Source organism: Topomyia yanbarensis, chromosome 3 (genome assembly GCF_030247195.1).
Source record: "Topomyia yanbarensis strain Yona2022 chromosome 3, ASM3024719v1, whole genome shotgun sequence".
Lineage (NCBI taxonomy): Eukaryota > Metazoa > Arthropoda > Insecta > Diptera > Culicidae > Topomyia > Topomyia yanbarensis.
Genome location: NC_080672.1, coordinates 325,042,445 through 325,067,479, shown reverse-complemented (window position 1 = coordinate 325,067,479; position 25,035 = coordinate 325,042,445). Strand labels below are relative to the sequence as shown.

The following is a 25,035-nucleotide window of genomic DNA, read 5'->3' as shown; positions in this document are numbered from 1 at the left end:
ATTTTTAATATTAATATCATTGAAAACTTCACTAGTATGTTGTTAACAGTTGTTTTTTTTATTTTGATTATAGAGGTTTTAACCTTAAGGTCATTCGCCTCTTCGGGTTAGAAAAATTTCTTATGAAAAATTTCTAACCCTATGTGCGGGGTCGGGACTCGAACCCAGGTGCGCTGCGTACAAGGCAATCGATTTACCAACTACGCTACACCCACCCCTGTTAACAGTTGTCTTTCTCCGGACACAGTTACCTTAGATGTCATGTGGTATCAGGAGGATGGAACCAAGTATTGATTTACTGAATTTCTGCTTTCGTGCCGTGGGAGGTAGTAAAAACATTCATTTCCTGAAGCATTTAGATTCACTGGATTTTCTGGCCTATATGAAATACTAAAGAAAAATCTTGTCTACGTTACTGGAGGCCATTAATGTTTGGCAAAAATTTTCAGTTACGCTTTATACAACGTTAGACCTTAGATGTGTGATATAAATCTTACTGAAAACATGAACTCTAATTTGGTTCAAAGTTGGATTTAATCCGTGGTGGCACACATTGTCTATCATCGATGACCCCCGAGGTCTCGTGGTTTCATTTTCTTGAAACTGTTCTTTTTCGTTATTTCAGAGAGCGAATAAAGGCGCTATAATCTAGGCCCATTAGCCAGGGGAAGTCTAATTACCCATCCGATAAAGAGGGATAAGTCTGTCTTTGCCGTGAGACATGTTGGTAGACTTGAGCGATTCGTAGTAATGCTGCCTAAGCTTGATTCCTGCCAGCAGAAGATAAAATATTAGTCCGTAAGATTTTGAGCCTGTTTCTAATGACTCCGCTACTTCTAGTTTTCCGATCTGTATACTTCACATCCTTGCTTTCACTTACTACTTAGTACTATCACAGATAACAGACGTTTAGGCTCGATTTGAATGGTGTGTAAATACCCGCTACTGAGATTCCGAATAAATTAGACGTCTGAAACACGTTTGGCCAACGTTTGTAGATGGCGCAGTGATCGATACAATGCAGTTAGAGTGCAGCTGTCAAACACGTATAGTAAACAGTTGTGCAGATGGCAATAGTGAAACACGGATTTCCAACGTTTATCAATTTGAAAGTTTACACAGGTTTTTGAAAATTTTTTGTTCTAGCCTAAATGTCTATTATCTGTGGTACTATGGTTCTAAATTTTCATAACTTTCCCCACTCAGTAATCTCTAGCTAATTGAATGTCTTTAAAAAGTTAAAACAAAACTTTGACCACAACGTGCAACCAGTCGCAAAATTTTAGTCGCTCGCCGGAATTGCCTATGTCTATGAAATGTCTCCTTGCTTCTTCGTCACTCATATGTATACACCTGGAAAAAAATCGTGTAAATTTACGTCTCATGACCCTGACGATTGATTTTAATTTTGCATGACGTTGAATGCGTATGTAAAGTACATTTTTTATGTAAAATTAAACGGTTATATTTCGTGAATTCGTAAACAACTTAAATTAATATAAATACAGTGAAGACCCGTTTTTATCAATTAGGTGAGTTTTAGGCTATCAAACCGGGGGCATTGAAATAATAGGGGCATATATTTTTCTTCATTTAAATAATCCGAAGCTCTTAAATATTCTTCTTTAGTGCCTAGATAGTCTCATAATTCTTTCTTATTGTTTAGTTTAAATTTTCCTTAACGGGTTCTGACAGTGCAAAATTAAAAAAAAACAAATTAATTTACATTTTTGCATTTTTCAGATCTCTAAGATAAAAAAATATGCTCAAGAAAGGATTTACTCGAATTCAACTTGGTTCGCCTGCTAGAGCCCATCAAACTACCAACTATCAATTTTCATATTAAGCTGACAAAATGGGATCAAAAAGCTATTAAATCAGGGGTAGATAAAATCGGGGGCTGATAAAATCGAAAGCTGATGAAATCAGGTCTTCACTGTAATATGATTACAAGAATTATCATAATACTCCGCGTGAAAATCATCTGACTGATATTTTAAAACGTGGTAATCCAATATTAATGTCACGACTAATTTTCTAGAAAAATCCTGTCGACACCGACACATTTCATTGTCTCGATAGTCTAGCTTCACTAGATTTTATCAACAAATCGGAGTTGTGTCACGTTTTGTCACGTTATTGAATATTGTTCCTTAAGTCACTGCCAGATACTGTAAGAGTAAGTCGAAACGCAATTCATAACTTAATTAGTTCTAGGTATTGGGTTTTTCATGCTAAAAAAAATCGAATCGTTTTTATCTCAATAACAATAATAAACGGGCGGGCATGGCGTACCTGGGTTCGATTCCCAACCCCACACATAGGGCTAGAGATTTTTCAAAAGAAATATTTCTAACCCGATAAAAGGCGAAAGACCCTAAGATTAAAACCTCTATATTCAAAACAAAACAAAAAAGATAATTCTACGCTTTTGTCCCTCGCTGATGTTTCCGGAACTGGCCGGCCAACTGTGATTGTCATCAAAACCGTACACTAAAGTTAATAACTATATTGCACAACAAAATCGAACTGTCATCATCAAAATTTTTCATCCAAAGACCGGATAAACTAAATAACAGATGCAGACATCCTCGAATAGCTTTCATTTCACTAAAAGCTTTCGAGCGACCTTGTAGGGCACCGGATGCATCTTTCAAATAAGTGACGTCGCCAGAAACGTCACACATCGTTTTGACCCTCGTCTTTGCTGAGCATATTGACGGTTCCAAAAACTTGCTTGACCACTGTCGAGACGAGCGGAACGCGATTGAGCGTAGATTATGTAAACACATAATCAGCTTGACCTGGAATTCGAAGATTTTATAGTCACAGTTTTGCCACCATCCACAAGTCGTCGGCGCGACGTCGCGAATGTGCAACAATATGCAAGGGTTTCGCTATATAGTAGGAGGTCCTGACGGTTACTTCGAAGCTCAGGGGGCCGCCGCGCCGGCTTAAATGCCACGCTAGTACAAATTGCTTTCCCACTGACTTTGAAGGACAACCAGTTCAACATTATCGTGGGCAAATCCCGTAGTGTTAGTCAGCAGGTGACGATCACTAGGACATTATCACACTGATTCTCAATAGTCTAGGTGGCTGTAGTATTTGTGAGACAGGGCCTGCATAGGTTATGTAATCTGTGACCACAGCTGTTTGTGAGCTGGTCGGGTTTTGGCTTATTCTGTAACGAATAATAGTAGTACTCACCTTTCTCTTTCAAGTTAAAGTTGGCAGGCTTCTGGGTAGTTGACAGGGAAATGCACAACAGTAGCACTAGTAGACGGACCATTTTGCGTGTCGGTTATTAATGTGTGTGTGTCTACGTGAGGCAATGTTGATTTTTGAAAAGTGCCTTTTCCGTAATTTGACTAAAATCACACTGGTCACTTCACTTTAATCTGCTGAAAATAGCACAACTCTTCACACCTAATTTGCGACCAATTCGAACCTTTCGCTTTCTACTGAAAAAAAAAATCTTATCAGCCACCAGATCACAACGGCTGTTATATTATCGGTACACGTTCATCACACATTTCCGGGGGTTGAACAGTAACGGTCGTAATCAAATTAACACATTTAGGCTTGAGTCACAAATTATTTCGTCATATTAACGCGAAAACGATTCCAGAGATGTAGCCACGATTCCGCACCTGTTCCGTGTAACTTTTTCCGCGCGTTGCGGATTTTGCAAGGATTGTCTCGAGGTTACGGATATTACCGATACGCTCTTCAGTGCGCAAGCTCAATAGTCAAATTGAATGGCCGATGCGAAATTGCGCGCACGCTCCCGAGTAGATTTCTTCTCGTTTTGCCGCCTAGACTGCTGAGTTTAGAAGAAAATACTTGATCGGTAAAGAGACAGAGCTATAGCTACATGGAGCGAGAGAAAGAGATCTTGGGGCTCTGGTGTGTCCAATATGCGACCGCTACGACTACTATGATAATTAACATTTTAAGCTCTTGTTTTTTTCTTCTACATATCTCGTGCTGTTTTCGCAAAGCCATCTGCAGGTCGGGCTTGCGGCTGGCCACCGGCGACAGTGACGATTGGATGTGTCTGGATATAGCAGAATAGTTTTCTTATAGTACTTTTTACAGTTCAATAATTAATTCGTTACAAAGTATTGCTTGCTTACTATAATTTCGCTGTGTGATAATTAGAAGAAAAAAATTATTGAAAAAACCGACTCAATCCATCTAGCAGTGAGATGAGACATTTCATGCATTTATCACTGTCGGATTATTCATTAATTTGCAGAACTCACGCGAGGTGTGCTCCTAACTATTGGTGGGATGAACACAGTTTCGAGTTCTTCACGAATAATACCTTGAATAAATTGAAGAAAATCGATAAAACAAATTAAATTTAAAAAATTATTGATAAAAAATGAATAAAAATTATCAAATTCATAAATGAGTAGAATGATTAATATAAATCAAGTTAATAAAATAAATAAATCAAATTAGTTCAGTTCATTAGATGAAAAGTCAGAGAACAAAAAAAATATGAATTTTTTATTGATTGTATTGATTAAAACTAACAAATTGGAAGAAATCAATAAAATGAATGACTGAACGGAATCGATAAAATGGATAAAAAAATTAATTGAATTGATAAAATAAATAGAATAAACAAAATAAAATAAGTGAATAAAATGATAAAAATAAATAATATGAATAAAGTGAATGAAATTTAAAAAAAGGAAAAAAATGAATAAAATGAGTAAAACTAATAAAATAAGAAAAATAAAGGAAATAAATAAAATAAATAAAATAATAAAACATAAATGAATAAAGGGAACAAAATTGATAAAATGAATAAAATAAACAAAACAAAATGAATAAAAAGAAGAAAAAATTAAATAATAAAATGAATTCAATGATTAAAATGAAAAATTAAGTGATATTAAACCAGCTATAAAATTAATAACCAATTGTATGATACTTGGCAGTAGTACATCATACTCAACGTGCAACCTAAAGAGTTAGATTACAGTATAATCAATAACGTAGATGGCCACGCCCATGCAGGTCAATTTTGGGATGGGAAGGAATGTTAGGTCAACATTTGTGAACATTATGACCGAGGAATTCTCTGCATCATCGACAAGTGTCGCAGGATAGGATTGGTGTAGAGGTAGAGCAATGAATCAGGATATATCTTGGTAGATATTGTGATTTAGCTAAGTATTCACGCGTTTTGTTCATTTTAGATCAAAGTTTTCAGGAGAGCGACCTCCTGTAGAAATATGAATGCCTAATAGGCATTTTAAGAACTATTATTCCGCGGGGCTATTCATAACAGGATAAAGCCGCGTGGAATATAATAGAGGTAATGATATGATCTTATCAATATGTACGAAAGTCGCTCGCGATCAATTTCCGATAATTCGAAACGAGCAATTTGAACTCCGAATAGCCGGCCATTGCGGTATTACTTCTTATTAGCACTTCAATGATTATTTCCAAAGTTTGCAGTACAGTGCAGCAAGCGTACAAAAAGTATAAAAGATATCCCAAATGAATATGAAAATTCACTACGAAATGTTAATGACAAGTTGGCATCTCCACTCTCCCTATCAGGTGCGTTTCTATGATTGGGTTAACCCTCCGGAAGTCGCGCTTATCGCCCACTGAACGAGTAGCCACTAGTGCCCTAAAATAAGTATCGTTATTTAGTCGTCAATAAGTGTGGACGTGTTTTGCATTCGCTCCCGGTATCGCGCGCTAAAGTTTGTTTAATTTTAATTTCACCAAGCGCCTCGTGCTAAAGTTTGTTTTGTTTCAATTTGACCGCGCGCCGCGTGCTAAAGTTTGTTTTGTTTTAAGTGACCGATTTTAAAAAAAGTGCGAACGATAATAAAATGAACTGCGAAATTTGTGCCTTGGACGCCTCTGCGGATTCGATTCTGTGGACGTGTGTTGGATGCCCAAGGAAGTATCATGCAGCTTGCATTGGCGTGACCGTGCAGCGGGGATCACTAAGGAGAAAGGACAGGAGATTGGTTGATGTCAACTCGTACATACTGCCATGCTGCGACTCGTGTCAGGAACTACTACATGGGAAAATTGCTTTCAACGGACTCGCCGAGCAGCAAAAACTTCTGGAAAAACAAATACGGGAGAATACTGAAGTGATTCATCAACTAACATTTCAGCAAAACAAGCCGGACCTAGTACATGAGGCACTCGAAGGCCTAGAAATACTTCTCACTACTGTTAAACAGGAATTGATTGCAATCAACAAAAATAGTAGTCTAGCCGGCAGTGTTATTGCAATAAAAAACCACGTTACCTCTCTGCTTGACACAGCAATTAAGTCAACATCAGATAGTATATACGAATCGTTAAAAACAGTTACTTCGGAATTATCCGCTGATTTGCGTGACATGAACGCGGAAATAAGTCAGCTTAGTCAGCTGTCATTAGACACAGCCAACAGTAATCCTCCAAATTCCACCCTAGGATACGAGATTCTCGACGAGTTGAAGTCGGTCTCAGTTGCCCTCAATGAAAACAAAAGCACCAGGCAACTACGGTCGTCACATGAATCAACGTTGCTGCCAGAAATTCTCAACGAGGTTAAAGCGATGTCAGCATATGTATATGCGAATAATAAGACCGCGCAATTGCTATCGCCGAATGACTCACGCCCCAGTTTGGAAATTGAATTAAATAACGCTATTAACTCAGGATGGCGTTTCTTGGGCACAAAAAAAGTATGGAAAGCTGACTGGAGTGAGTACGATGCGCGAGAAATAAATCGATTGAATCAACAAAAACAGGCGGATAAGGCTAGAAGGCGTAAAAAGAAACAAATATTTAGAAACCGGAATACTAATATTAAAAACAACAACAACAACAACCATACGTCTCCCAACCTTTGAACGGAACGGATCGTTATATTTCACAGTGGTGTTCGGTTTGTAAATTTTAGTGAGTCAAGGTCATCCTTTGTTTGTTCGTTAGCTGCCGTTCTGCTGGTGCCGAAAGTAAATCCAGCACATTGTTTTCGCTGGTGCGGAACAATCGACGTTGTTTGCAGATAAGTTTTGCTTTATTTTTTTTCCCTCGTTTGCTTTCTTTCCTTTTCCCTACTTTTACTCTACCTTGTAATCAAATAATAAGACACATTCCCGTTTATATAACGCTCTGCCCTCGTGCTTAAATGGCCGAGGGCGAAATACCATCTGATGTAATCATGGAAGTCCCTGATCCCCCTAATACTCGCATTGCTCCCCGTATAAAGCAGTACCCAGAAGGTTCCTCTGGGCCATGGGTGGTATATTTTCGGACCGGAGAGAAACCGGTTAATATTTTGAAACTTTCTCGAGATCTGACTGCTAATTACCCGGCCGTAACTCAGATAACACGTGTTCGGGCAAACAAGATACGTGTTCTAGTGAATGATCTCGGCCAGGCAAACGCGATTGCTTGCTGTGAGCGCTTTACGCGGGAATTTAAAGCGTACGTGCCTTGTGTGGCCTGTGAAATCGATGGGGTAGTGTCCGAACCGGGCCTGAAATGCGAAGAACTGTTGGAGCACGGGGTTGGCTGCTTTAAGGACCCCTCTCTTGAACAGATTAAGATCTTAGAATGCAAACAATTGTATACCGCAAACACCGAGGGAGGTAAGACTACCTACTCTCTATCAGGCTCGCTTCGGGTGACATTCGCCGGGTCCTCTCTTCCCAACTACATCCTCCTTGACAGGGTTCGCCTACCAGTTCGCCTGTTTGTACCGCGGGTCATGAGCTGCAGCAATTGCAAGCAGTTGGGCCACACAGCCACATATTGTGGAAATAAGAAACGATGCGGCAAATGCGAAGGAGAGCATGAGGATGACTCTTGCGACAAAGAAACTGAAAAGTGTATTTGCTGCGGGGGCCCTTCACATGCTCTTAAATCATGCCCTGCGTACAAGCAGCGCGGGGATAAAATTAAGCGCTCCCTTAAGGAACGCTCAAGGCGTTCTTATGCAGAAATGCTAAAGAATGCTTCGCCATCTGTCCTGTCCGAAAATCCCTATGCTGGTTTGGCTAACGTTGAGCAAGAATCTGACGACCCACGAGAGGGAACATCTTTGGTTAACCCAGGGGAATCCAGGAAGAGGAGAAATCCAGCCTCCCCTACATTGCCCCGTAAGGGTGCCAAGGTGTCGTCCACTCAGAGTGCGCCATCTACAACCAATAAATCCAACGGAAGTGATGCACAAAAGCCGAAGCAATTTGCTCCAGGACTTGGAAATATTAATTCTAACAAGGAGTACCCACCACTCCCAGGGACACCAAAAACCCCAAGTGTCCCCTTTTTTCAAACAGATACTCAGTCCAGTAGCGGACTAATGAAATTTTCTGACATAGTGGACTTAATTTTCACAGCTTTCAATGTTACTGATCCTCTTAAAAGCCTTCTGATACGTTTTCTCCCTATAGTGCAAACATTTTTGAAGCAATTGACTACTAAATGGCCCCTCCTTGCAGCGATCATATCCTTCGATGGCTAAGTCATCGAACGAGGTCACCGATTCGATCACTGTTCTACAGTGGAACAGCAGAAGTATCCTCCCGAAAATCGATTCCTTTAAATTTTTACTAAATAGTTTAAAATGTGATGCTTTCGCATTATGTGAAACTTGGTTAACTTCCGATATAAATCTCAACTTCCACGACTTTAATCTAATTCGTCTGGATCGAGAAAACCCCTATGGAGGAGTACTTTTGGGGATCAAAAAGTGCTATTCTTTCAACCGAATTAACCTCCCTTCGACACCAGGCATTGAAATTGTCGCTTGTCAAGTTTTAATCAAAGGTAAAGACCTTTGCATTGCTTCCATCTACATTCCTCCTAGAGCCTCGGTAGGGCACCGAACGCTTTGTAATATCACGGAATCCTTACCGGCACCGCGGCTAGTTCTGGGAGACTTTAACTCGCACGGTACGGTATGGGGCTGTCTTCATGATGATAATAGATCAACATTAATCCAAGATCTTTGCGATAATTTCAACATGACCATCTTAAACACGGGAGAAATGACGCGGATTCCTACACCACCAGCACGCGCAAGCGCGTTGGATTTATCGCTTTGCTCGACATCGCTACAGTTAGATTGCATGTGGAAGGTGATCCCTGATCCCCACGGTAGCGATCATTTGCCTATCGTGATTTCAATTGCTAACGGTTCAAGACCATCGGAAACAATCAATGTCTCGTATGACCTCACACGGAACATTGATTGGAAGAGTTACGCGACCGCGATATCCGTTAAAATCGAATCCACTCAAGAACTTCCTCCGGAGGAAGAGTACAGGTTTTTGGCTGGCTTGATTCTCGACAGTGCGAATCAAGCTCAGACTAAACCAGTACCCAGCGCGAATACCCATGGACGGTCTCCCACCCTGTGGTGGGATAAAGAGTGCTCAGAGCTGTACGCGGAAAAGTCCACTGCATATAAGGCCTTCCGGGAAGACGGGTTACCCGCTAGCTATCAAGAGTACGCGTCGTTAGAAAGGCGAATGAAGAGTCTAATGAAAGCCAAAAAACGCAGTTATTGGCGCCGGTTCGTCGACGGGTTAACGAGAGAAACAGCGATGAGCACTCTTTGGGGTACGGCTCGACGTATGCGTAATCATAATAGTACCAACGAGAACGTGGAATATTCAAACCGTTGGATATTCGCTTTCGCCAAGAAGATCTGTCCGGACTCTGTCCCGGTACAGAAAACGTACCGCGCCGCGTCTTCTCACGATACCGCGAATGAAACACCGTTTTCGATGGTGGAGTTCTCACTTGCTCTCTTATCGTGCAACAATAACGCCCCAGGGTTAGACAGAATCAAATTCAACTTGCTGAAGAATCTGCCTGACACTGCAAAAAGGCGCCTGTTGAATTTATTTAACAAGTTTATTGAGGGTAACATTGTCCCTTATGAATGGAGACAAGTGAAGGTCATCGCCATCCAAAAACCAGGAAAACCAGCCTCCGACCACAACTCGTATCGGCCGATTGCAATGCTGTCCTGTATTCGGAAGTTGTTCGAGAAAATGATCATGTTTCGCCTCGACAATTGGGTTGAAGCAAATGGCTTACTGTCAGATACACAATTTGGCTTCCGCAAAGGCAAAGGGACGAACGATTGCCTTGCGTTGCTTTCTACAGAAATCCAAATGGCCTATGCTAACAGAGAGCAGATGGCATCAGTCTTCTTGGATATTAAGGGGGCTTTTGACTCAGTTTCTATCAACATTCTGTCAGAGAAGCTGCACCAGCATGGTCTTTCACCAATTTTAAATAACTTTTTGCTAAACCTGTTGTCTGAAAAGCACATGCACTTTTCGCATGGCGATTTAACAACATCGCGATTTAGCTACATGGGTCTTCCCCAGGGCTCATGTCTAAGTCCCCTGCTCTACAATTTTTACGTGAATGACATTGACGATTGTCTTGCCAATTCATGCACGCTAAGGCAACTTGCAGACGACGGGGTGGTCTCTGTTACAGGGCCCAAAGCTGCCGACTTGCAAGGACCATTACAAAATACCTTGGACAATTTGTCTGCTTGGGCTCTTCAGCTGGGTATTGAGTTCTCCACGGAGAAAACTGAGTTGGTTGTTTTTTCTAGGAAGCGTGAGCCGGCGCAACTCCAGCTTTTATTAATGGGTGCAACGATCAACCAGGTTTTCACATTTAAATATCTCGGGGTCTGGTTCGACTCTAAAGGTACCTGGGGATGTCACATTAGGTATCTGAAACAGAAATGCCAACAAAGGATCAATTTTCTCCGAACAATAACTGGAACATGGTGGGGTGCTCACCCAGGAGACCTGATCAGGTTGTACCAAACAACGATATTGTCGGTGATGGAGTACGGATGTTTCTGTTTCCGCTCCGCTGCGAACATACACTTCATCAAACTGGAGAGAATCCAGTATCGTTGCTTGCGCATTGCCTTGGGTTGCATGCACTCGACCCATACGATGAGTCTCGAAGTGCTGGCGGGCGTTCTTCCGCTAAAAAATCGATTTTGGGAACTCTCATATCGATTGCTCATCCGATGCGACATTCTGAACCCGTTGGTAATTGAAAACTTCGAGAGGCTCGTCGAGCTTAATTCTCAAACCCGTTTTATGTCCTTGTACTTCGACTACATGGCACAGAGCATCAATCCTTCTTCGTACAATCCCAACCGTGTCCGTTTCCTAGATACTTCTGATTCTACTGTATTCTTCGACACATCCATGAAGGAAGAGATTCGTGGAATCCCGAACCATATACGCCCGCAGGTGATCCCCAATATATTTTATAACAAATTCCGAGAAGTCGACTGCGACAAAATGTTTTACACTGACGGATCAAATATCGATGGGTCCACTGGCTTCGGTATCTTCAACAATACTATCACCGCTTCATTCAAGCTCAATGATCCCGCTTCAGTTTACGTCGCAGAGTTAGCTGCAATTCAGTACACCCTTGGGATCATCGACACTCTGCCCACAGATCACTACTTCATCGTTTCGGACAGCCTCAGCTCTATCGATGCTCTTCGTGCGGTGAAGCCTAAAAAGCAATTACCGTATTTTCTGGGGAAGATACAGGAGTCCTTGTATACGTTATCTGAAAAATCTTATCAGATTACCTTTGTTTGGGTCCCCTCTCATTGTTCTATCCCGGGCAATGAAAAGGCCGACTCATTAGCAAAGGTGGGCGCATTAAATGGTGACACATACGAAAGACCAATCTGCTTCAACGAATTTTTTAGTATTTGTCGTCAGAGGACGCTCAACAGTTGGCAAACCTCGTGGAGCAATGGGGAACTTGGACGATGGCTACATTCGATTATCCCAAAGGTATCAACGAAGCCTTGGTTCGGGGGGATGGATGTGGGTCGGGATTTTATTCGTGTAATGTCCCGACTTATGTCCAATCACTACACCATGGATGCGCATTTGCGGCGTATTGGGCTTGCGGAGAGTAGTCTGTGCGCTTGTGACGAGGGCTATCACGACATCGAACACGTTGTCTGGGTGTGCGCCGGGTATCGTGACGCCAGGTCTCAGTTAAAGGAATCCCTTCGGGCCCGAGGTAGACCACCCAATGTACCAGTCCGAGATATGCTGGCAACTCGTGATTTCCCCTATATGTCCCTTATTTATACCTTCATAAAAACGATAAATATCCCAATTTAGCCCCTCTCTTTTATTTCTCGTTTTTAGAGTTTCCTCCTGCCTTGTGGAACCGATCAGCTCCAGAGTGCCACTATGTAACCGCCATCGCCCTTACCACTACGCCTGCATAGAAGGAAACTGAAGCGAGAGCGACTCGAGGTCCGATGACTTTTGAAGGATTCCCCGCGGGTCCGAAGAATACCATCCGCCAATCCGGTACTCGACGACTTACTATACTGAGGCGCAAATTTGATTCGCTGATCCCCCTCCCCCCCCCCCCCCCCCGCCGTTCGAGCGAAAGTTGCAAGTTTTGCTCTTCTTTCCCTGTCTCTCCCCTGTCCTTGATACAACTGCTGCTACACTGATGCGGAAATAAGCCACCCTCTGAATATCTTGACCAAGCATAAGTTTTAGTTAAAAAATTCAAATTAGTATTCTGTATTCCTAGTTTTAAGATAGCTATAATTTTTACTCTTTATTGAAACTCTTGTCCTCCATCTTGTAAATAGAATTGAATCCCTAGTTTTAAGATTTCTGTGAAATTTCTCATAAATATTTGTTCCCCCTTTTGTGTACTAAACTATATTGTTAGTTTTAAGATAACCGTAAAATATTTCGTAAAATACTATCACTCCCCCTCTTGTATATCAAAGTGAATCCCTTGTTTTAAATTTTTTCATAAAAAAATCTTTTGGCCGTCTTTTGTATATTGAATCTTATTTCTAGTCTTAAGATAGCTGTAAACTTTCTTTTCCTTTGTAAAAAAAAATATTTCAACATTGTAACCTCCTAGTTTTAAGATATCAAAATGTAAAAACAAAAGCATTTGGCACCGCCAAGCTAACGCATTTGTGCCTATCAAATAAACGAAATGAATAAAAAAAAAAAAAACAACAACAATATTTTTCCACCTGATCGGAGACCCCCTGCAACAATAAACGATCGTTATTATGGCCCGCCGGCCAATTTTCTCAATCGCAACTTTTTTAATCGTGCCAGTAGCTCCAGTCATAACCAAAACCGTCATCCCAATCATAGCTGCAACACGAATTTTCTACCACCGGATAGAGTGCTTCTTGCAGCAGCCAAGGATCGTTTTTCCGGCCTACCTACAAATTATATTCCATCGATTCAATTTACACGAGGCGAGATTTTGAATCCCTACCCAGCACGTGATACATCAAGATCATCGCAACAATTAAATGCAGTAAATACGGAATGTTCGCCATCATCATCACCGTGTGAGGCATGCCGCTTTCAACATTCGTGTTTTCGGTAGTTTCGACACTTTCCTTAGAAGAAGAAAAAGACGAGTTTGCTGTTGAGCACAGTGTTTTCCAAGAATTAGATAATGATGGTAGACTTTCCAATACAAAAAAGACTGCGACAGAATTATTAATGTATTGTCAAAATTTTAATAGGATGAAAAGTCCAGCCAAAATGGCAGAAATTCATAAACGTATATTAGGTTCGTCATTTTTGGTTATATTAGGAACTGAAACTAGCTGGGACGATAGCGTAAAAAGTGAAGAAATTTTCGGCAGTGGTTTTAACGTATTCAGAGACGATCGAAATCTTCACGAATCTCAAAAGAAGTCTGGCGGGGGAGTCCTTGTGGGTATTTCGGCTCAATTTAATTCAGAAATTCTAGTCACATTGAAGTTTAAGGAATTTGAACATGTGTGGGTTAAATCAAACATTGCCGGCGAAATGCATGTTTTTGCCTCTGTATATTTCCCACCAGAGCATGCTAATATAACATCGTACGAAGCTTTTTTCCAAATTGCTGAACAAATTTTATCTGAACTCCCAGCCGAGGTTAAAGTTCACATTTACGGAGACTTTAACCAACGCAACGCAGATTTTATTCCGGACTCTGAAAACGAACATATTTTAATCCCAGTCGTGGGAGAAAACGAAACATTGCAGTATATTTTCGACAAAACTGCTAGCATAGGACTAAATCAAATAAATCACGTAAAAAATCGACAGAATTGCTATCTCGATCTTTTATTGACAAACATTCAGGAAGACTTCTGTGTATCTGAATCTCTAACTCCTTTGTGGAAAAATGAAGCATTTCATACTGCTATTGAATTTTCCTTATTCATCCATGAAATTCAAAAACCCAGCGATTGTGACTTTGAAGAAGTCTTTGAATACCATAAAGCCAATTATGACAATATCAGGCGGAAGCTAAGTAGTGTCGACTGGCAAAATAGCCTTAGAAATGAAGAAAATATTGTAACCGCAGTGGACGTATTTTACAAAATTATTTTCAAAATAATTTATGAAGAGGTGCCTATTAAGAAAAAAAGACGACACGGCAACTCGAAGCATCCCGTTTGGTATAATAGACAAATTAAGAGTTTGAAAAATAGGAAGCAAAAAGCCCATAAGCTATATAAGAAAAACCAAAATAATGAGGACTTGGAAAAATATTTCGACATTTGCGATAAACTAAATATGGCCATAGATTCTGCACTTGCGGATTATAATTCAAAAACGGAACAGCAGATCAAATCTTGTCCAAAGAATTTTTTCAATTACGTCAAAACTAAATTAAAATCAGACAATTTCCCATCAACAATGCACTTGGATGACAACGTACGTGATAACTCGGAAGAAATCTGCAACCTATTTGCAACATTCTTCCAAGAAATATATACGACTTTTTCTGAACAAGACCGTGATCGCGATTACTTCGCTTTTCTTCCCGATTTTCCTTTGGATATTAGTGTCAATCATGTCATAGTGGAAGACATTTTCAATTCTCTAAAACATTTAGATGTATCAAAAGGTTCTGGCCCTGATGGAATCCCACCATTATTTATGAAAAACCTAGCAACCGAGTTAACTGCCCCATTGTTCTGGCTGTTTAATATGTCTTTGCAATCTGGACAGTTCCCTAAAATATGGAAAAAATCTTTTTTAGTGCCTATATATAAATCTGGCAAAAAATCTGACGTACGTAATTATCGTGGTATAGCCATAATCTCCTGTATTCCGAAACTTTTCGAATCAATCATTAACGAAAAAATATTTCTTCAAATAAAAAACAGAATTTCCAACCTCCAGCATGGCTTCTTCAAAGGTCGTTCGACCTCAACAAACTTACTAGAATTTATTAATTATACACTGATTGCAATGGATAATGGAAACTACGTGGAGGCACTTTATACAGACTTTAGTAAAGCATTTGATCGCATTGACATCCCAATGTTACTTTATAAATTGACAAAGATCGGCATTGAGCCTGGGCTACTTACATGGTTAGAATCATATCTCTCCGAACGTCAGCAAATAATTAAATTTAAAGGAAAGCAATCTAATCCAATTAAAGTCACCTCAGGAGTTCCACAAGGCTCTCATTTAGGCCCTCTATTGTTTATTTTATACGTGAACGATATCTCCTTCATTCTCAAAAAACTGAAAATACTAATTTTTGCGGACGATATGAAACTTTATTTGGAGATAAGAAATGCCGAGGATATTAATACATTTCAAAACGAAATACAAATTTTCCACATATGGTGTCAAAAAAGCCTCTTACAACTGAACGTGAAAAAGTGTAATTCAATAACCTTTAGTAGAAAACGACAAACACCGAATGTTGAGATTACCTTAGGAAATCAGACTGTAGTAAAATGTGAAAGAATTAGGGATTTAGGTGTTATATTAGATTCAAAGTTAAATTTTATTGATCATTATAACACAATTATACACAAAGCTAACAACATGCTCAGTTTTATAAAACGCTTTAGCTATCATTTTGAAGATCCTTATACAATAAAAATATTATATATTGCATATGTTAGGTCGATATTGGAATATTGCAGTATTATTTGGTGCCCTTTTTCAAGCAGACATGAAGAACGAATAGAATCGGTACAAAAACAGTTTTTATTATTTGCCCTTCGTAAATTAGGATGGACAGCATTCCCTCTGCCATCTTATGAAGCACGCTGCTTGCTTATCAATATTCAAACATTAAAGGAGCGTCGCGAGTTTGCAATGCTCTCATTCATTAATAATATCGTTTCGCATCGTATCGATTCAGCTGAAATTTTATCCAAATTGAACTTTTATGCACCTTCACGACAGCTACGAAATCGAAGTATATTTTCAATAACTCCTTTTCGCACAAACTATGCAAAATATAGCCCCATAAATCGAATGATGTCTATTTATAATCACTATTGCGACTCAATTGATTTTACAATGTCTAAACTGAAACTAAAGCAATATTTTATACACAAAAGAAATTCTAACGCGTAAGAGGATGATTCAGTAAAAGCCGAAATTGCTTCATTTATACTAAATTCACGAAATATACACATTAGTAATTAAGGAAATCTGTAGTCTACATCGATTGACGAAATAAATAAATAAATAAAAAAAAAAAAAAAAATGATTTCGCTAGATTTTCAGAGCAGCGGGGGCCCAAGAAGAAGAATGGATGGGAGAAGAGCAATACAAGCAAAGACCGACTACCATATGAGCGGTTCAAACTCGAAAAAGTGACCCAGACTACTGCACTGGATGATTTTGACGAAAGGACCAGGAGTGCGATTTTACGATTTTTAGTTTTAGCTTCCAATGGCCTTACATTTTCTGACAGAGTGAAGTTCGGGAGAGTTCAAATGTTTACCACTATTCAGGAAAGCAAAGTAGTAAAAAGCTGGTGTCACACCTTCATGAGACCTCAAGAAATTTTTTTTTGGAGGTATTCGTCAATGTAGATTTGTCGGTAGACGGCTCCATAATTAATAAAAAAAACTGGTTTATTTTGACATATCTACAGATCGCTTGCCAAACAAAACACTTTTTGTGTAATTCGACAGCTTTATCTTAGGCCAATTCAAAAAAATCCTATTTGAAAGTTTTTAAATACGGTTTTACATTTCTTACAAAAAAAATGTATAGGATTCGCTCAAATTTTGAAATCTTTTTCCGAGGCCCAGAGAGCCGAGTCTCATATTCCAATCGACTCAGCTCGACAAATTGGGACAATGTCTGTATGTGTGTGTGTATGTGAGTACGTATGTATGTAGAATAATGTCATCCCAAGCAACACTTGCAACATGTAATGGCCGCGGTTTGTTGCATAACCATATACTTTTGCTAGTGCGCTTTTTCAGTTGTTAAATTAGTTGAATAATGGTTTATGTACGCTTCTTTTCAACAAGTTTTGTTGTAGAAACTACTAATCAACAAGCGGTGCTGCTCGGGATGTAATTATCTCATTAATGGCTGAACCGATTTCAATGAAACTAGTTTCAAATGAAAGGCCTAACGTGACAGTTTGACACTATTATTTTTGTATTTCGATATGTTGTTTACTTTCTGAGATATGGATGATCTTGTCAAACAGAACGTGTTTTAAACGAAAAACATTTTGTATTTTTATTCCTCGCTTACCAATTTTCACTAACTAAAAATGAGATCGCTACGTACTGAGTATTGCTTTACTAAACCGATTTTGAATATCGGTGCATGAAAAAAACATCTACGTGATTTGGAAACATTTTGTGAATTTCCTCATTTTCCTAAACTATTTCTCGAAAATTAATATGTAAGTTAAATTCAAAGATAAAATAATGTGTGAGTTGACATCATAGTGAATTTTTTCTAGAGGTCATGTATTTATCCCTTGGATTAGGCGGTGCGTTCAACTGTGAGATGGATGTTGCAGGGTATATTAATTCACAGATCATCAAGTAATCCTAGTAGTGAGATAAAAGATTTCTCATGCAATTATACTCGTAGCATAACCTAGAGCGACTATAGCGAAAATTTGACTTCTTTTCCAAGATTTAGGTTATACAGGTCATGCGCAAAAATTACTAGTTGCGTAATTACTAGTACTTATAATAAGGGTGTAAAGAAATAAATATATCGCATAATATACCTGTAAATATAAGCTCACGCCACTAACCATCATCTACCATTTCTCACACGTCCCCCCCCCCCACGTTCACTCTCTTTCACTTTCTTTCTCTCTCTCTTTGTCTTTCTTCCTTCGTGTTCATGGTAACTGTCACGACTCACATATATTTCTCTATCCATTTCTAGGTTTGTGTTAAGATCTTCTGCTAATCTAAAATTTTAATTAATGTCCATTCATGTGTGTGATGTAATTGTAGAGGTTTGAGAAGACAAAACTATGTTTCGACTGCCGTTACCCTGTAAATAGTTTTTTTTGCATTTTAGTGTAGAAGAAAGCCACTCGTGAAAACAAGTTTAACATTACATTCTACTTGGTAAATAAAATATTTGTAGTCCTGAGCAAATTTGCAAAATATTTGTATTACGAGAAAACTATAACTATTTTGAAATGTTCACCCCCTCAAGATGAAAGGAGTATCTCTTCGAAACGTTGAACATTGAGTAGGTAGGCGACAAAAATCGAAAACTACATCAACTCCGATTTAATTATGTTCAATTTAGAGCTTTTATGTAAACTATAATTAAGGAAATTCATAGCTTTCTAGAAAAATATTGAACTAAACTAGGTAATATGGATAGTTGAAGATGATAATGTAGAAAAGGGGCATTCCGCGTTCTACTCTATTGAATGAAACATGCTCAAATATGTCATGTGAAAGGTAAGGACACCATTTTTGTGATGATATTATTGAAAATACATATTCATTGTATTGGTATGAACTATTATGAAGAATAACGGATCAAAACCCAAAAATATCCACGAATTAGATCCGGGAAAAGAAGACTCCCAAAGACCTCATTCTCGATGGAGGATCCAAGTACTATGTTTCTTCTAACTTATCGTTGTCCATTTTTGAGTACAATTCAATTGATTTTTCAATGGCAGTCACAATTAGTAGAGAGGCGTTGGATAATTCAGTACACGTTTGATCTGACTACATGTTTGCCATACATATTACTGTAATGAACCCGAAGGTATCCTTTTCATTACCAATGTAACCATCAAAAGCAGTTTTTATGAATAGTAAAACTTTCAATAACCACTTGCGTTTCCAACAAATGAAATACTTATCGGAGTGGTGACCCTCCCTCCATCGTACACAATGTTCGCTCAGGTTCTGAACTAATATTAAAACCACACTTCGTGTACGAACTCGAACACGCTATTTCGTATCAAAATGATGAGAAAGGTAGGAACATTTGAAGCAGGAGCGGATCCAGAAAAAAAATTTGGGGGGGGGGGGTAAGAAATTTCGGTTTAAAAATGAACATTGTACAATTCGCAATACGTGATTAGCTTGTTTAATGAATATAAGTTTTGTTAGTGAAATTTGGTTTGGGATGATTTTGAGTTTGAAAGTAATATAAACTTGAAATTAATTTGAAATTTCTCAACAAGTAAAACATTTCGGAGAGGGTCCGGACTCCCAGGACCCTCCTCTTGGATCCGCCACTGATTTGATACTTTTGAGTGTATTAGTTTTACACTTGTAAAATTAAACATGGCTTGCGGGGCCCTTGAAGTAAACATAAACATCCCACAACGAGCATCCTGATTCTTTGGAGCAAGATGAAAAGAGTGAAAATGCTGAGCTGCAACTCGGTTCTTTCGATTCGAACACTTAGGGACACTTTTTATCTCGAAACTACTGATAAAACATAATTATAACCGAACCGAAGCAAAACTTATGACAACAGAAACGCCCACTACGTCATTTGTTTATACTTTTCTTCTTCATATCCTCTTGTGGAAACAGTTGCACATGTTCCTTCACAAGCAAACCCCATGTATGTTCACGATGTGCGTACACATAGGTTCGTGTCACCAGTTTTTCCTTTCTCACTCTTAACATCACTAGTGTTGACTCTATTTGCCTTGTGCGAATTGTTCTCGTGTGAGCACCCGGTGTACGTACACGGATGTTTAAACTAGAGTTTGTTAATCGTTCGCTTGGGTGCGATGTTCGAGGCGCACCTGTACATCGAGACGAAATATATATATTCCTTATTCTGACATAAGTCTTGTTTTTTTTCTTTTTCGAGGATTTTTAGGAACATGTCCACTGGAAAACAGACTGAGAAAGAATGACCAGAACGGTAAAAATGAAGAAACGGCAAAGATTCACCTTTTTATTGAAAACACTGAGAAAAAATATGTCCTCAAGCAGGAATAGAACTTGCGATCTCCCAGTCTCTAGTTGGGTGCGTTAACCACTTTGGCATCGAGGAACTTATTTAAACGAATCATTACCACATATGTGAAAAATGTGACAAAGGGTAATCCACTAACAACATGCTATAACTTTTAAAGTATTCAGGATAGGTATTTAGTATCTTCAGTAAAGTTGTTCGCCAAAGTAAGAGTAAAAAAATTACTGAAGAAGACATCATCTCAATGCTATCGCTTAACAGAAAATTATAAAAAATATCTACAAAAATACGATATAAAAAGAAAGAGCACCCATCAAATGCTCCAAAGATACTAATGACCTAAAATAAGCCGTTTTGGCGTTAAGAATAGATTGCATTTTTTGGTAATATTTCAAGATATGGAAAATGATAAAAATCTTTCGCCCGGCTTTAATATTAAATATCTCTTTTGATAATTATACGATTATTCCCTTTTCAAAAACAAACGTAGACTTTTTCTAGCCTCGCCCGTCCCCCCATGAGTCTACGTGGATTATGAACGGCCCCCAGAAGACTAATTCCCACAATTTTGTGCAAGATTTGGAGAGAGGTTCTCATGTTAGCGATAGCAATAATTCAAAATTTGAATATGTTTGTTTGAAGTAAGTTTTAAGGTAAGATAGGTAGGACTTTGTAAAATAATTAAATTACTACCATGCTTTAACCCATTCATGCCCATGTTGTTTGTGGACAACAACGTTTTTTAACAGCTATAACTTTTGATTGAGGCGATATTTGCGCACAAAAACAAGTAAGGCTCATTAATGTGATTATTGCCTTTAATTTGAGTATTAACAGTTACAAGGATCAGCTCTAGTACTGAAGTTATTGCAATTAGTCTGACTGGATTCCGAAGGAGCAGTGCTGCCAGGAACAGTTTGCGTTGACGACGGGAAATGATTTTTTCGTATATCTTCGTTATGGTGCAATATTATTGAAAAATTATAAAACTTACCAATTTAGATTGTAGTTGGCTACGTTTTCCACGTAATTGGACTATTGTAATTATTCTAGGAGAATTGTATGGAGCATTAGAAGGTAAAAATTGACCAGCTTCTAGCACTGCCATGGAAGCACCTATCTTAATGAAAATAGGCTTTTCGTGTTTCTTGACCCCACCGTTTTCAAGAAAAAATAGTTTTGAAACCCTACATGCACTAAAAAAAAAGTTGGGCATGAAAGGGTTAAGAATAAAACTAGGAACAAGCCACAAAAACAACCAAACAGCAACTATTATAATAACAAAGAGAAAGAAAGAAAAACAGCTAAAATGCTGATAACTTACCATATATCATGTAAATTAGACACTAAACAAAACATTAAATAAACAATTTATGTAATAAAACCTTAAAAGTCATCCCTGGTAACAATTTAGGTTTTATGATAGTTTTGTAGCCACTCATAATACTTAGATTGCACTTGTAGCGTGCTATAAAACTTAAATTGTTACTTAGGATGCGAGACAATGCCTAATTTAGGAAAAATTGAATAAATTTTGCCACTTTCAACCGATTTTTATGATTAAAATGTCGTTGGGCATAGAATTCAATATTCTTTCGATTTATTATTAGAACAGGGAAGTGTCTCTGGCAAAATGTCAAACCAAACTTCGCAAAAAATGAAAATTTTAATGTTGTCTTAAAATCGCCCAATATTTCTTATAAAGCAGCATAATATAACATACTACTATGTAAGGTCTATTTTTGTTCTTTACAAAACTGTTAAAAAATCGAAAATCGGCTGCAAAATAATAACATAGGCAATCTTGCTCGAAGGTCCTTGAAAATGGATATTTCATTTATTTTTTGCTTTATGTCGAAGGTCCTTGAAAATGGATATTTCACAATAAATTAAGATTTTGATGATACAGTTAAGACCCGATTTCATCAGCCCCGATTTTATTAGCTTTTGACCCGTTTTGTCAGCCTCATATGAAAATTGATAGTTGGTAGTTTGATGGGCTCTAGCAGACGACCCAAATTGAGTTGGGTCGTTAAGCTATACATAGTTTTACGTTCCATTCGATACATTTTAGATCCAATATACGTAATATAACATTATTTAAAAAAAAATTCATTGTGATACGTAAAAACTTTTTTTTAAATAAATCTTAGGTAAACATAGACAACCATACATAGGAAAACTGCGGTTGTTCACGTCTGGCCTATCAAGACAACACCTAAAATGAAAAAAAAAAACTATATGCATTGCATGGTGTTTATGTCAAATCAAAATAACCCTGCGGGAAAACCGGGAAAACATGTATTCATTTTTTCTGACAGGGCATCATTTTTCGTGAAATTCGATATGTCAAATGCTTCTGATAGTGTCAAATCAAGACTGTCAACATATTTCTTTATATTATTTTATTTTCACGTTTCCTGAGTTGGAAAAAACATTGTTGTAATCACGAAATTTTTATCGTTGTATGTAATAAAAAAAGATTTTTTTTCTCATTTAATGACCAAATTCAAGTAAATCTCCCTTGCGCATATTTTCCTTATCTTAGAGATCCGAAATATGCAAAAAACAAAAAATTGAATTTTTTTCGAGATTTTGCTCTGTCAGACCCCTTAAGGGAAATTTTAACTATATAATAAAAAACGGTTATGATGCTATATCTAGGGTCTAAAGAAGAACATTTTAAGAGCTTTATTATTTTAGTTATTAGCGGTTTATTAAAAAGAAAGGAAAATATATATCCCGATTTTGTCATTGTCTCCGTTTTATCGGCGCAAAATTCACCAAGGAGCTGAGAAAAACGGGTTTTCGCAACATAATAAACTGTTAAAAAATCGTTTCGTGTTGTGTTTAGCTAGATCATTCCATACTAGATAACATGAAAAGTTCATTCACCTTTTGTTTTTGTTACTCCGTGTTATAAATCGTTCGCTTGTATAAAATATTATAGTTATAGTTATTATAAGCTTATTGCAAGCTATAGTTATTATAAGCTTATTGTAAGTTTCTTGCAATTGAGATTTATAACAAAAAATCTATATTGTTTATATGTATGTATTGGACTTAAATTAAAGATTATTTAAAACATTTTTCGTTAAATTTGAGTAATGCTCGCAAGCTATCAAATAAAACTTTAAGATATCATCTGCCTGTCACTCTGGAACCCAAAAGCATATCCAAAACACTTCCTACCATCACTGTTGCCCCGGCATTCGAACACTAAGAGCCCAGCACTAGTGGCCATAAACAGTGACCAACCGGCCAATAGTCAGTGGAATGTACGAACTAAATCCAACATCCAGCGACCGTCCGTGCGCTTCAGCGTGAACGAGAGAGCGTAATATGCAGAGGGCTGTCGATCTGCAGCCGACCGACGTCGCACAGTGGCGGGTCTTCAAACAAAAGTCGGACAAAACCTCAAATGTTACTTAATTTGGCTGAAAATCACAATTTAAGCTAATTTTGAGGTGCTGAGCTCATTTTTGATGTTAAAAGTCGTAAAATATTAAATGCATTTTTCCATACAGTGTCATTGAACCTTTCTTATAACTATGATCCCGTTTTCATGATAGATTTTCCGTTACTGTTCACCAATGTCAGCAATATCATAAAAAAAGAAAAATACTACTTTAAATCCATTGTATAACATATTGGTTTACTGTAGATTGTCTAACTATTTTAAACAAAACACCATGCGCCTCCATATCAGCAACAAAGCTTCAAAATCTCCTTAAAACTTTTTGCGCACCTAGGCGCAGAACGAGACCATGATATTCGAAAAATAGAGATTATTTCCCACAGAATGTATACTATGTGACCGTTCCGAAATGATTCCGAAATTTGTACAGAATACATTAGTGAAAAAAGTATTTTTGATCTGACCACCTCAGACATATTTAAACAAAAAATTCATAGTTCCAAGCAAATTTACCAAATGTTTTTTATTCACTAACCAAGTTCTTTCGTTCCTCTACACAATGAAACTAGTTGTGCTAAAATCGGACCAAAATCAAAAGAGCAACATACATTTGAAGTGAACAGAGCAATGGTGGTTTCGGAAATGAATATCATTAAAAAGTCCGGACTTTGCTACGTTTAAACTCATGTTAAAAATCGTGTTCTTATCCAATGATCATAAAATTTTGAATATACATCATTCAATACATGAGAAATTTAAGAAAAATATAAAATATTAATATTTCAAAAATAAATTTTTGAGGTTTTGGCCAGCCTCCAGCCACTGTGCGTCGTCACGTTGCACAATATATGTATGTACGTCGTTGGTGCGGACCGATCGAGAGTCGAATCGAAGGCGACACCAAACGACAGCACCGCCGCGGTACGACGCGAACCCCCTTTTGTAGCGACACTACACACCGCACTAGGCTATACGACAGAAACGAACCTACAATTGGAAACCGTTGGGGTCACGCGAGGGGAACGGTTTTTGTCACTCCAACTTCAACAGTCACTGTCGGTCCGGTCCGGCACGGTCGAATCGCGAGATGCTATGCTAAAGAAGGTCGGAATAAGACTGGAGTAGCAGAAATCAATTCACTTTCGATTTCGAATAAAAGACGGAGGCTGAGCTCTGGTTTCCATTTTTTTGCATCTCAAACCCGACCGGAGTGGATCACGCGCGGCGCTGAGCAATACCATGAGAGTTTTCAGATTGAAAGCCTCTGTGCGTCTCGATGAGGAGATGTTGTTTTCCGTCAGTTGTAAGCGCAAGCCACAAGCTTAAAATTGAGCACTGGCGCAGCTGAGA

General features: G+C 38.3%; 1 protein-coding gene across 13 annotated transcripts in view; it reads right to left on the bottom strand.

The window, feature by feature from the left end:
• LOC131693578 (collectin-10) overlaps positions 1-24,802 on the bottom strand; it is a 225,607-nt gene extending 200,805 nt beyond the window's left edge. For 5 of the 13 annotated variants that reach the window (XR_009306273.1, XR_009306283.1, XR_009306282.1 and 2 more), the window contains exons 1-2: positions 24,673-24,786; positions 3,211-3,826 (exon numbers count right to left, since the gene is read on the bottom strand). Coding sequence is in view for 1 of the 13 variants with exons in the window: in XM_058981504.1 (XP_058837487.1) it covers positions 3,211-3,292 (82 nt within the window). In the remaining 12 variants the exon portion in view is untranslated. Of the gene's footprint in view, positions 1-3,210; positions 3,846-24,672 lie in introns of all 13 variants that reach the window. The other 8 variants (XR_009306279.1, XR_009306276.1, XR_009306277.1 and 5 more) reach the window with 8 other exon arrangements.
• Positions 24,803-25,035: the final 233 nt, after the last annotated feature.